Below are 11,717 nucleotides of genomic sequence, written 5' to 3'. Positions count from 1 at the left end.
TTTTCAGTGACCCTATTTTGAAAGTACCCTTTGAGACTCTGGAGGTTTGGATTTCAACACGTGAGTTTCGATGGGGGACACTTTTAATGAAGGGTTATTGCAACAGACTGGGTTTTAGACCATATTAGCCCTGCTCTTATCATATTTCAAAAGATACCCATACATTCTTGACCTTCCAGTCTATTCTTATCCCATAGACCATTACTCTTTCCATTTCATAACCGACAAAAAGTGAGCAAAAGGGTTGTAAGGTTGACTGTTCTTGCTTTATTTGTTTGTTTGTTTGCTTGCTTATTTATTTAGGCAAGGACACTTCACACCCAGTGTGGAGTCCAATGCAGGGCTTGAACTCACAACCCTGACATCAAGACCTGACCTGCGATCAAGCATCCAACACTTAACCAACTGAGCTACGAAGGCACCTCTGGTACTGTTTAATTTTATTAGCCTGTAAAGATGACTGGTAAGTTTACTTAATATTGAAGACATTGGCCATGGTAACAGCTTCCTAAAAGACTGTTATTTTGTCGACTGATTCACTGGTTTTTTTTTTAAGTTTTTAATCACAACTTAAAACCTGTTTTCTCCAAGCGGAACACGCCCCTACGAGCTTTCCATCAGTACAAAATTGTCTGATGTCACAATCAACTCACAGGGTCAGAGTCACTCAGGACACTCTAAACCTTTGTCCCCAAAAAAACCTCCAAAGTAGTGTACCGTCCAGCTCGTTCACCCACTTCACAGTCTGGGAAATAAAGCAAGACCTAATGTTTCCACACATTTGGTGTGTATCTTGGCATTTATATTTATGAGTGGGCATAACTCAATTCCCACACATAAATCTTTCTGTCTTTCAACAAGGAAAAGGGTGCAGTTTGCTGGGGAAAGAAGGTGATTTCCTTGAAACTCATCTGAGAGAAAGGGAAGGACAGGTTTGTTCCCCACACTCCCCCCCCCCCCCTCCAAGAATGAGTGAATGAGTCTCAGTGTGACATGAGATATGCAGGCTTGATCCAAACGACCCTGTAGGCAGGCCTACCTTCTGAACGTCCTTTGGAGGGGTTTATGGAAGGGGTTTATGGAACGTCCTTTGGAGGGTTTATGGAAGGGGTTTATGGAACGTCCTTTGGAGGGGTTTATGACCCAGGTCTGAAAGATCTTTGCGATACATTGCTGCCAACACGATGTTTATTTTCAGCGTTGCACAATGGTCTCTGGTGAAAAATGACAAGTAGATAAACATTGCCACATTCACAGATGTTTACTATATAAAGAGGTCAAGATTCTCACCAGCAGGTAATTGATTCTGAGCTTCCTCCAGAGGAGAAACCAAGAGGTGCTAGAAAGATGAAGATTCTACTCTTACTTCTTGGAGTCGTTCTGGTTTGTGGCGGCCGCCTACCTCTACCGGACGGCCGCCTACCTCTTCCGGACAGCCGCCTACCTCTACCGGACGGCCGCCTACCTCTACGGACGGCCGCCTACCTCTTCGGACGGCCGCCTACCTCTACCGGACGGCCGCCTACCTCTACCGGACGGCCACCCACCTCTACCGGACGGCCGCCTACCTCTACCGGACGGCCGCCTACCTCTTCCGGACGGCCGCCTACCTCTACCGGACGGCCGCCTACCTCTACCGGACGGCCACCCACCTCTACCGGACGGCCGCCTACCTCTACCGGACGGCCGCCTACCTTTACCGGAAGGCCACCTACCTTTACCGGACAGCCACCCACCTTTACAAGACAACCTTACACAGGTACCAGAAAAAGGCTGTCCTGACATGGACGTCTTCATGTGTGTGCCTCTGTGTGTGTGTGTGTGTGTGTGCGTGCGTGTGTGTGTCTTTTGGGGGGTTTTCTGTGTATATCCAAATTTATGTGCATCTAAGCCTAGCCATGCACCTGGAAACTCGGAATCCCTCTGTTCATCACCTCCTTACACATTTCTTTTGTACGTGTCTGCTCTGGTCTATTAACTGGCTGCTTCCCCTGTGCTTATAAAACAGAAGGTGCATCAGCCAAAGAGCTGTTGGGTTGGAGCTCTTGCATTTGATAAGAACGAGTGTGCTATTTCAGGACTATGTGAGTTTTTAGTTCTGCTGCAGACTTGGGTTTCTCAGTATTTCATAAACCGTGCTTTTGTTCCTTAAAGTTAGATAGCTCACTGCTGATGTAAAAGAGGAGGGAAACCCATGCTGGATGATGTTGGAAGCCATCAAAAGAACTGGACCAACGTTTCTGATGGAAACTTTGCTTTTAGCTTTCAGGAGAATGGAACACGCTTTTGGTCGCAGCCACCAACTCTGACAAGATAAGCAACGGCCCATTCCACGGTTATATGCGCAAAGTTGATGTGGACATAACAAATGGCACAGTCGTCTTCAATTTTTCTGTCATGTAAGAATAGCACAGAATGAAAAGGCCTGATCTGATGACCCTGAGAGGGCATCTGAGTTGCACGTTTGCAGTGAAATACCTCGGTGATGTTGAAAAGTGAGACTCTGAGTTCTTAAGAAATTCAGTACACCCTTCTTGCTTTAATGAGACGATTCTCAGGGACCTCCTGGGACCATAGGGTTCCCGACACTGGCCTCAATCATTCTCTACCCTGAAGAACTCCCAAGCAGCAATGTTTAATCATTAGTAAATTCACCAAAGCCTTTGCTGCTTCAAATATTATTTACAAAATGCTCACTTTCCTGCAGGCATTTTATTAAGAACTCAAGAGTAACAGACGATGAAGACACTTTTTTACTTCCGTTGTTCAAACCAGAGCCAGATACAGATCTATAAAGTAATAATATCATGCATGAAATTCTTTACTAAGAGTAAAGATGCGGTGGAAAGAGGGCACCAGAAAATGACAAATGATCACGTAGCTGAACTGTATTGCTTAATTGAAAACACCAGCAATCACACATGCTGATGAATTCACCTGGAAATAACAATGATTTCCACACCAACATTTGACTTCCAGTAGACGACTCCTAGGATAACAAAATGAAGCAGGAGGTATCACTGAAATCAAAGGAATATAGGGCATCTGAAAGCATCAAACCATGCAAACAGATCCTGGCCTGTAAGATTCAAACATCTATTTACATTGCAGGTGGGAAGTGTAATGCTAATTTCTATCTTTCTGAGTTCCGATGGATCTGCTCGGGGGAACTGATGATAGCTTATGATAGTTCCAAAAGTTCCCAGTATAAAGAAATGAGAAAACTTGCAAGGGGTGGTGACAGGGGATTATAAGAAACCGAAGGAAGTCTGTTTCTGAAGACCTCATTTCTAAAGCTATAGGTAGAAGGCAAGAATCTTCCAGTCTCCACTGCTCACACACACATAAACACAGGCACATACTTTGAAGAATGAGAAATAAAAAGAGACTGACATGAAGGAAAAGAAAGGGTTGTGTCTGGAGAGACTGGTTTATAAATATATAAATATAATTGTGTATTAAATTACATAACATGTTATATATATAATATGAAATCTTACACAATTATAATATGGAATAATATATAATAATAATAATGTAGGTATACGCCTGCAATATAGTGAGCATTCCATAAATAACACTCGAAGGCTCTACGAAGTCAGTAATGGATAAAACTGCAGGATATTATATACAATAATTATATAACATCGCATATATACATAATTATATGTAATATATGTGTAACGTTATATAATTATGTAATTAGGTACATAGATGTAACAGATATGTAATGGAATACAATATACAATTAATAATATAATTGATTGTATATAAGACATATAGTTGGTTATATGTTATATGCAATAATCATATAACATTGCATATATACATACATTATATGTAATATACATGTAACCTTATATGATTGTGTGCTTATGTAGATACATATATGTAATAGATATGTAATGTTATATAATTATATAATTGATTATATAACTGTATATAAAATATATAGTTGATTATATGCTATATACAATAATTATATGACATTGCATATATACATACATCGTAGGTAATATACATGTAACGTTATCTAATTATGTAATTATATACATACATATATGTAAAAGATATGCAATGTTCTATAATTATATAATTGATTGTATACAAAATACGTAGTTGGTTATATGTTCTATATAATATATAATCGATTATACACATATTACCAAATTACACACACATCCGATTCCAACAGATATACCTGTCAGTTTTCATTAACTTTTTAAAGAGTACCCCAGGGTCTTTTTCTCTCATTTTTCAAATTTCTGTGTCCGTCTGTGTTTAGTAGACTTTCCCGTTGGACGCCCACCCTGCAATCAGGTTCACTGAAACGCAAGGGACGTGCAGTGGTAGGTATCCATGTGAAGGCATAGCTCAGTGAACTTGGACCTATGTGTACATCTACTGCACCCAAAGATGCATACATTTCCCTCACCCCAGGTAGCTACAGGCAACACCTGACATGCCGTGTTTTCCTTCCCTCTTCCAGAACTTCACACGCATTAAACTTCACACGCTGCAATTAAACACGATGCATCTCATTCTGCTGTCTTCACTCCGCATAAGGTTTGGAACGTATGTCCACGTGTCTCCGTATGCAAACAGTCACTCGTGTCACTGCCAATCAGAGTTCCTCGTGTATGTACCAATATGTACGTTTCCCACTTCCTGGGTAACGTTTCCACTTTGTGGTTGTCTTGAACACCTTGGATACGAACGGCTCTGCACTAATGTCTGTGCCGACACATATTCATTTGCAACTCTTCTCTGGTAGCCCAGAACTGCTGCATCACGGCACACGAGCGTATTTAACCACAGAAAGGGTCAAGCTGTTTCCTAAGTGCCGGTGCCTTTTGCATTCTTGCCAGTAACCTATCCGATATTTAGCGGCAGCACATTCTTCCTAAACCTCGGTATTGACATCTTTTGATTTTAGGCAGTCCCGTGAATGTGAGGTACCAGCTCACTGTGGTTTGAACCTGCGTGTCTCTGATGAGTCATCGACCTGAGCACGGTTTCCTACACCATTCTTTCGTGACGGGTCTGTTCAACCATTTGCCCCATTTTAGTTGGTTTACTTCCTCTTTTACGATTTCTGCCGTATTCAATCTTCCTGTTTTTCCAAATATGCATTTTTTATCATATACACACACAGGAATACACAAACTCTCTTGTTATATATGTGACACGTATATAACTGTTTGTAATACACATCTAGTTTCCATCTAGCACATACACGCCTCATGTGTATTTATGCATTTGCTCGTGTGTGTATGGATGGATGTTTGTGCGTGTGCACGCATATGTGACTTGATGTCTAATTTTCTGAGTAGTGTTTTTATACAAGTTTATGGTTCTGATTAAATTAAGCCCATCATTTTTTCCTCCTTTCCTAGGGGGTGCTTTTTGTCTATTATATTATGTAAGAAATCTTTGCCCGCGTTGTCAGAACCGCCAAGGACCGTCTTGACGGCTCTCCTTCTCTTTTTCCGGAAAATCTTTAAGGCAAGGGAATGTTCTCTTTGCCTTCTTTTCTCACAATTCAGATTTCTTCATGTTTAATTGCCTTTAAATATGACTTGTTTTATAGTCACTCTTTAGAACTACCTGATTCCACGTGTGGACAAAGACATTTTTGGCAGGTGACCTTTGATGGTGGAAAACCTACTTCTTCTCTTTCAAATGGCACGTTGTTTACAGGCACTGAAACGATGCCTCATTCAGATTCTTGTGCGATTGACACAAAGAGAATGTTAATTGTGGTTCAAAGTTTGTTTTCATCGACTCACTCGAAGACATTTTGTTTTTAAGGACGAACGGACGGTGCACAGAAAAGTCTGCCGTGGGAACCATTGGGCGTGACAAGTTTATCAATATTGGTTGTAAGTACAAGTATTTGACTGAGATATTAAGGTCAAAATCTTAGTCTCCACTTCTTTCTGGAACTCTTGTCTGCCTGAATTCTAGTTCAACCAATCATTGGAAATGTGACCAGGCACACTCCCCTAAATTATCTATCCAAGCACTTTATCTTGTCGTGCACAGTTAAGTCATAGGACATTGGTGGCCCCTTCCAATTTTGAGTATTATTAAGTCATTCCTAAGGGCTCAGGATGTTTATTTCATAAAGTTCTTGAGTATATGAGCATGTTTCAAGATAATTTAAATGGCCTTAGGAACTAAATATAATAGGTTTATCCTCGGTTTACATATCAATCTCATTTTGCTTTATGAGAATACTTTTTTAAACATCATCTTAAAACATCTTACTGCATTCCATTCTTGGGAGATTAACCTACAATCCAAGGAAAGCGGAGTGATTTTAATCACCAGGCACATTTGTTCGTAACCTCAGCTTCTGTTAAAAGCAATGGGGATGTCGGCCAACACTTAGATTCTAAACTCTTCCTAATTACCCTAAACGACACTCCAAATTTTAAATGGCCTAATGTCTAAATATCTGATTAAAATTGTGATGTGGAAGTCTGTGGTTACAGCCCTCACCTAAGATAAGAAACAGCACAACGGCTTTGCAAAAAGTAAAATATAGATGCAAACAAAGTGAATTATATGCCTGGCATTCGACCCTATGCATATTCCTCAGTAACTTATGTTCCCAGTAGATTTTTTAAGTTATGTTCTCACTCTTCTTAGCTTTACATTATTTTTTCCTTTGCCTGAGCCATCAACGTCCTCTATCATCTTTTCTTGAATTTTCTCCCTTTTGGTAACTCCTTCTAACTTAGATTTGGACAACTTGAGAAGGGAGAATGAGCTGCACTTACTGTAACAGCTCTTTGGGAACTAGGAATTGTGACCTACCCAGCTCTGTTCTGGAGAAAGTGAGGTGTCACACTGACAAGCAGAATACCGGCAGTGGCCTTGAAACCACCCCGGAGGCTCCGAAGACAGATTTAACTTCATTGCTTCCATAACCTGCACTACCTCTATAAACCTATTTAGTGAGATTTCCTGCAAAGCCCTTCATTTAAAAAAATTTGTTAATGTTTATTTATCTTTGAGAGAGAGAGAGAGAGAGAGAGAGAGAGAGAGAGAGGGAGGGAGGGAGGGAGCCGAGCACAAGCAGGGGAGGGACACAGAGAGAGGGAGACCCAAAATTCGAAGCAGGCTGCAGGCTCTGAGCTGTCAACACAGAGCCTGACGTGGGGCTTGAACTCATGAGCCGCGAGATCATGACCTGAGCGGAAGTTAGATGCTCAACTGACTGAGCCATCCAAGCGAAGCCCTTCCTTATAACATTATCATTAAAACATTTGGTTACTAAGAATCTGAAGAGATGTATAAACTCTTATTTAAATTGTTCCAACACAACCCAAGACTCATGGACCTAAGAGCAGGCCTGTGCAAGATTTAGGTCCATGCAACTCTGAAGTTGTTTCAGCTGCCACTTGGTCTCTGGCTGGGGCTGACTAAGGCTATTTGAATGGGAAACACAAAGTGGCACAGTTTCAAATGAAATCCTGATGAGTGGTTCCAATAAGGCATTGTGTACGTTGAGAGCAGAAGAGAGAACGGATATTAGGAGGTATGGTGATGACGCGAAGTTGGTCAATGCTTGTTCTTTTTCTTGCATATGTGCCAGGGTGGATGGGCAGAGCCAGAGTGGAAGGTGCCCCTGCAGGCGGGATCTGAACGTGTGTATCGTCACAAGTAAAACCGTATTAATAAAAATGCACATGTTCATGGCAGCCAGAAATTTGTTGGGTAGTACACCTAGATTAAAGGGGTGGACGCTAATGACTCAGAAGATCGCCCAATGTAGGATAGGCACTCAGCACGCAGTCATGCAGGGTTTTAAAGGGCAACTGCATTTTGGTCTTAAAGAGAAATCATCTGCAATGCCGCGATAAGGCAAATAGAAAGAGATTTTAAACTTGTATTGACAATATGCCATATGACAACAAGTCGTGTTGCTCAAAAAATGTTGGCTCCACTGGAACACATGTTTCAGAAAACACTCTAGTAAGACAGGAAGGGGTGAAATGTTTAATTTCGGAAGAATGGGCCAATAAGGAAAGTTCCTTACGGGCCTTGTCTCCATGTCATACGCACTGTTCACATTCGCTGCATCGTCCGAGGGACCGATATGAGAATGGGGTTACCAATGTGCTAATTAGGCCACGGTAGAGCCAATCTCCAATACGTTCACTAAGCAAGGCTACAGTTTATATACATTTTACATATATATTTTTTGTCTCACTCACAGATACGAATCAAAATATTTTCAATCTTTTTTCTGCCTCCTCAACTTCTATCACAATCAACATGAACGCCAAAAGAAACACCACAAAAGCGTTTGTATTGCTTGGTACGTATATCTTCCTGACGATGGTCATGGCTACGTAATATTTCCACTCTTGTCTGCCTGAATTCTAGTTCAAGTAATCATTGGAAATGTGTCCAGGCACACGCCCCTAAATTATCCCCAATCTCCAATATTCACTAAGGCAAGGCTATAGTTTATATACATTTTACATATATATTTTTTGTCTCACTCACAGATACGAATCAAAATATTTTCCATATTGGTTATGACAGCCTCGGTTCTCTCATAATACGTACTGCCAACGTGGACAGAGCAGGACACACTACACAAGTGTTTGCATTGCTTGGTACGTATATCATCCTGACGATCGTATTGGGCAGGTAATATTTCCACCATCAGCATTCTCAGTGAGGAAATCAGTAGAGGCTGGAAGTACCAGATCATAAGACATTTAAGAATAATTCCCATTTGTGCAAAAAAAAAAAATCAGTTTGATTAGAAATTATTTGCTAAGAAGTGAACTCATTTCAAGCCACGGCTATCTTCGGGTTGACCCCAATTCCTTCATTTTATGACAATTTTTCAAATAGACTCTTCAGCCTCAGAGCAGAAACTTAAAAACAACAAAACACCTTCATCCTGTTTAATCCTTTCAATGCACTATTGTGAACATCAACGATTTCCACCCCCAGGGGCTAGAGAGGGGTGCTTCAGCTCTGAGATACTAGGTTTCAAGTTGGAAAAAGGCATTTGGAAACTCTGGTTTTCATAAAAAAGCAAGCTGTCTCCCGTTACTGTGTGACAGGGCTATGGTTGGGAAGGTGAGAACCGTGCTTGCTTTTTCTATGGGCCCAGAACCAGGGGTGCATGTCAGAGCCAGAGTCTGAGGTGTAGGCAGAGATGAGGTAGGCTGGATATACTTGATGGATTAGGTCCCCAATTCATGGATTTCCTGCTGTTTTCCTGGAGTCCCGCTGCTCATGTTGGGCACTGCATGGGTTACACAGGGACAGCAGTGAACGGCTCCTACCCACTTAGGTCAGGCAGCTGACACTGGGACAAAGTCAGTGGCAACTGTTGGAGACTGAGTTAAAGACTTGATTTCCCCATTCATTCTCCTCATTCTGCATTCAGAAATTCTTAGGGGTTCTAATGGGCAATTTCTGCTTTATGCACGGTGATTTTCAGGCAAAAGACTTCATCCTGATGACAACGACTTTGCAAAGTTCAGGGAGTTGATGCGACAAAACAATATTCCCGAAGAAAATCTTATAGATATCAGCAAAACTGGTAATGTGCCTCTCTCTCTCTCTCTATATATATATGTGTGTGTATATATATATATATATATATATATATTTTTTTTTTTTTTTTCCCTGAACATATCTCTCACCTGACCTGTAAATATGCTATCTGGAAAAAAAAAACTGATTCATTTTACATTTTCTCTTCCATGCATTATCTTTCATAAAACCCATTATTTAAAAGAAGAAATCCTTACAAATATTGGGACATGGCCATGATGGGTTGCTCCTTTATTCACCTTTTGTATTTGTCTTTCCCCAGAGAAGTGTCCTAAAAATGAGAACGGACCAACCCATCCTGAACACTGTAAGTAAGAATGACGTGTTATCACTGCCACTATGTCAACTCAGTAATTATGTCACTAGAGAGCTTTTTTATGCTACATGAGGCTACTTCTTTTACCCCGAGACTGCAAACCAGTTGAGGTGATTAATGCTAAAAAGCAGTTTGGGGATAAAGCATTATTTCTCAAGAATCACGCCAGTGACAGCCATTCGGAGAGAAGCAGGAGAGCCAGACGCTGGTGGGGATGACAGGAAAAATAGTGAGTTTTCCAGTCAGTTCTGACTTGAGGGTTGTCCGAATGCGTCACCACTCCATGTGCACTATTCCCGCTCATCCCGTGTTTAGTTCTGCATAATTGCAACAGCCACCTCCGAGGCCCTCCCACCACGCCAATGACACAAGCGTTCAACGTGTATTTTCCGGCAGAACGTGATTTCCTTAAAGTGTGATTGTTAAACCTTTGAAGTAATACGAGCCTCAAATTACGACCGTGCTCTAGGCTAACACATGCCATTTGTCACTGTTGTTGGGAGAAAGGGGCGAAAGAAAGGTCAAACAGAAATAGTAGCTTTCATGCTGAATATAATGTCCTGAGGCCAGAGAGCGTTTGCAATCGGAAGACCAGAGTGTAACTCCATCAAAGATCCTGTAAAATCATGTTTGATGCGCCATCCCCATGAACATTCATTCTGAAATCATCAAAGTGTTGGAAGGGATCCTGATTATGAAAAGTCCCATCACACACACATCCCTGAAAAAATTCCAGTGGGTCCCCCCCATATCGTGGGGATGGAGAATGTGATGTTCCCTGTGGGACTGGTGCACTGGGTCAACTAAACGTCCTCCGAACCCTTGATGTTGTGCTTCCTGAGGCTCATACAGTCCACTCAACTCAACCTCCTCTCCTGTTTTATGCACCTGTAGCTGCATCACTGAGAACCAGGAACACGGTCTTCCCCATGCAATCAGGATCAACAGCATGAAGATTATGTTCCTTCTTTCTGCTTCACATCATTTTCTCTATTCATACACATGTTCTCCTTTCCCATCTCGTCTCTGTCCATCACCGTTCAGGTCCTGTTTGGTGTTACAGGATTTCTCTGTCCATCACCATTCAGGTCCTGTTTGGTGTCACAGGATTTCTGAATGATTAAATAAATTGATTACACGTGTACCCTGTACCTGTGTGTCTGTGCACATATGCATGTATCCTAAACCTGTGTGTTTCATTTTAAAAACACATAAATATCCACTTTACATACAACTACCCCGGAAAGCATGGCTATCATAGGATCAACATCCCATCAGAGACCGTTCAGATTAGGCTTAAATAGAAAAGCCACAGAGGTGTCTAAATGAGAGGGAGAAAAAGGTCTAAACCATCAGCGGAAGGGACGATGGGTATTTTTACTACAATGGTCAAGAAAAAACGTCCCAAGGATGCATCTTATCTACCACAAGGAAAGAAGTGTGCACACCTCACTGAGAGTTATACACAGACAGTCTACAATGCCTTGAGTCACAATTGAGGGGCACTGCCTACCATCACAGCACCGTTACCCATGAAACTGAGGAGAAGGATTGCTATTTCCTTACAGTAGGATCACAGTCATTACAGATGGGGCATCACCGTCATCCAAGATGGGGCAGCGGCTGAGACATGGTCAACCCAGAGGGCCATGGTGTCAGTGTAGCGCTTGGACAAACCATCAGACGGTGAGCTCAGTGGGGAAGCTGTTAACACAGGACGCAAGATCTAGAGCGTGCCATTCCATTAAGTTTCAAACAGCAGTAGACACGGGAACTTCTAGGGAATGGCCATTCCCATTGTAACAGCAGA

At 41.7% G+C, this 11,717-nt stretch overlaps 1 protein-coding gene across 9 annotated transcripts; it reads left to right on the top strand.

Moving 5' to 3' along the window:
* Positions 1–1,282: 1,282 nt before the first annotated feature.
* On the top strand, positions 1,283–11,051 carry LOC128311543 (odorant-binding protein-like). Of its 9 annotated transcripts, none has more exons than XM_053202032.1 (9): positions 1,283–1,465; positions 1,590–1,759; positions 2,263–2,399; positions 5,812–5,882; positions 8,228–8,329; positions 8,523–8,633; positions 9,476–9,577; positions 9,854–9,898; positions 10,802–11,051. In XM_053202032.1, exons 1-9 carry the CDS (start codon positions 1,348–1,350, stop codon positions 10,858–10,860), a joined length of 915 nt encoding a protein of 304 aa, XP_053058007.1. In that variant the 5' UTR covers positions 1,283–1,347; the 3' UTR covers positions 10,861–11,051. The 9 variants fall into 9 exon arrangements, with proteins under 9 accessions (XP_053058007.1, XP_053058003.1, XP_053058002.1 ...); XM_053202028.1 differs by having other exon boundaries at positions 1,548–1,759; XM_053202027.1 differs by having other exon boundaries at positions 1,527–1,759.
* The last annotated feature ends 666 nt before the right edge of the window (positions 11,052–11,717 follow it).

The sequence above is a fragment of the Acinonyx jubatus genome, chromosome X, assembly GCF_027475565.1.
Source record: "Acinonyx jubatus isolate Ajub_Pintada_27869175 chromosome X, VMU_Ajub_asm_v1.0, whole genome shotgun sequence".
NCBI lineage: Eukaryota > Metazoa > Chordata > Mammalia > Carnivora > Felidae > Acinonyx > Acinonyx jubatus.
This window is presented reverse-complemented; position numbering and strand designations above follow the sequence as displayed.

What these genes read in the sequence shown, in the direction of transcription:
- LOC128311543 (XM_053202026.1), top strand. Translation starts at nt 1,348, where the DNA reads ATGAAGATTCTACTCTTACTTCTTGGAGTCGTTCTGGTTTGTGGCGGC. An exon ending in CAAGTTTATCAATATTGGTT is followed by an intron (nt 5,883 to 8,227) that starts GTAAGTACAAGT and finishes TCTCACTCACAG; the next exon opens with ATACGAATCAAAATATTTTC. An exon ending in AAAAGCGTTTGTATTGCTTG is followed by an intron (nt 8,330 to 8,522) that starts GTACGTATATCT and finishes TCTCACTCACAG; the next exon opens with ATACGAATCAAAATATTTTC.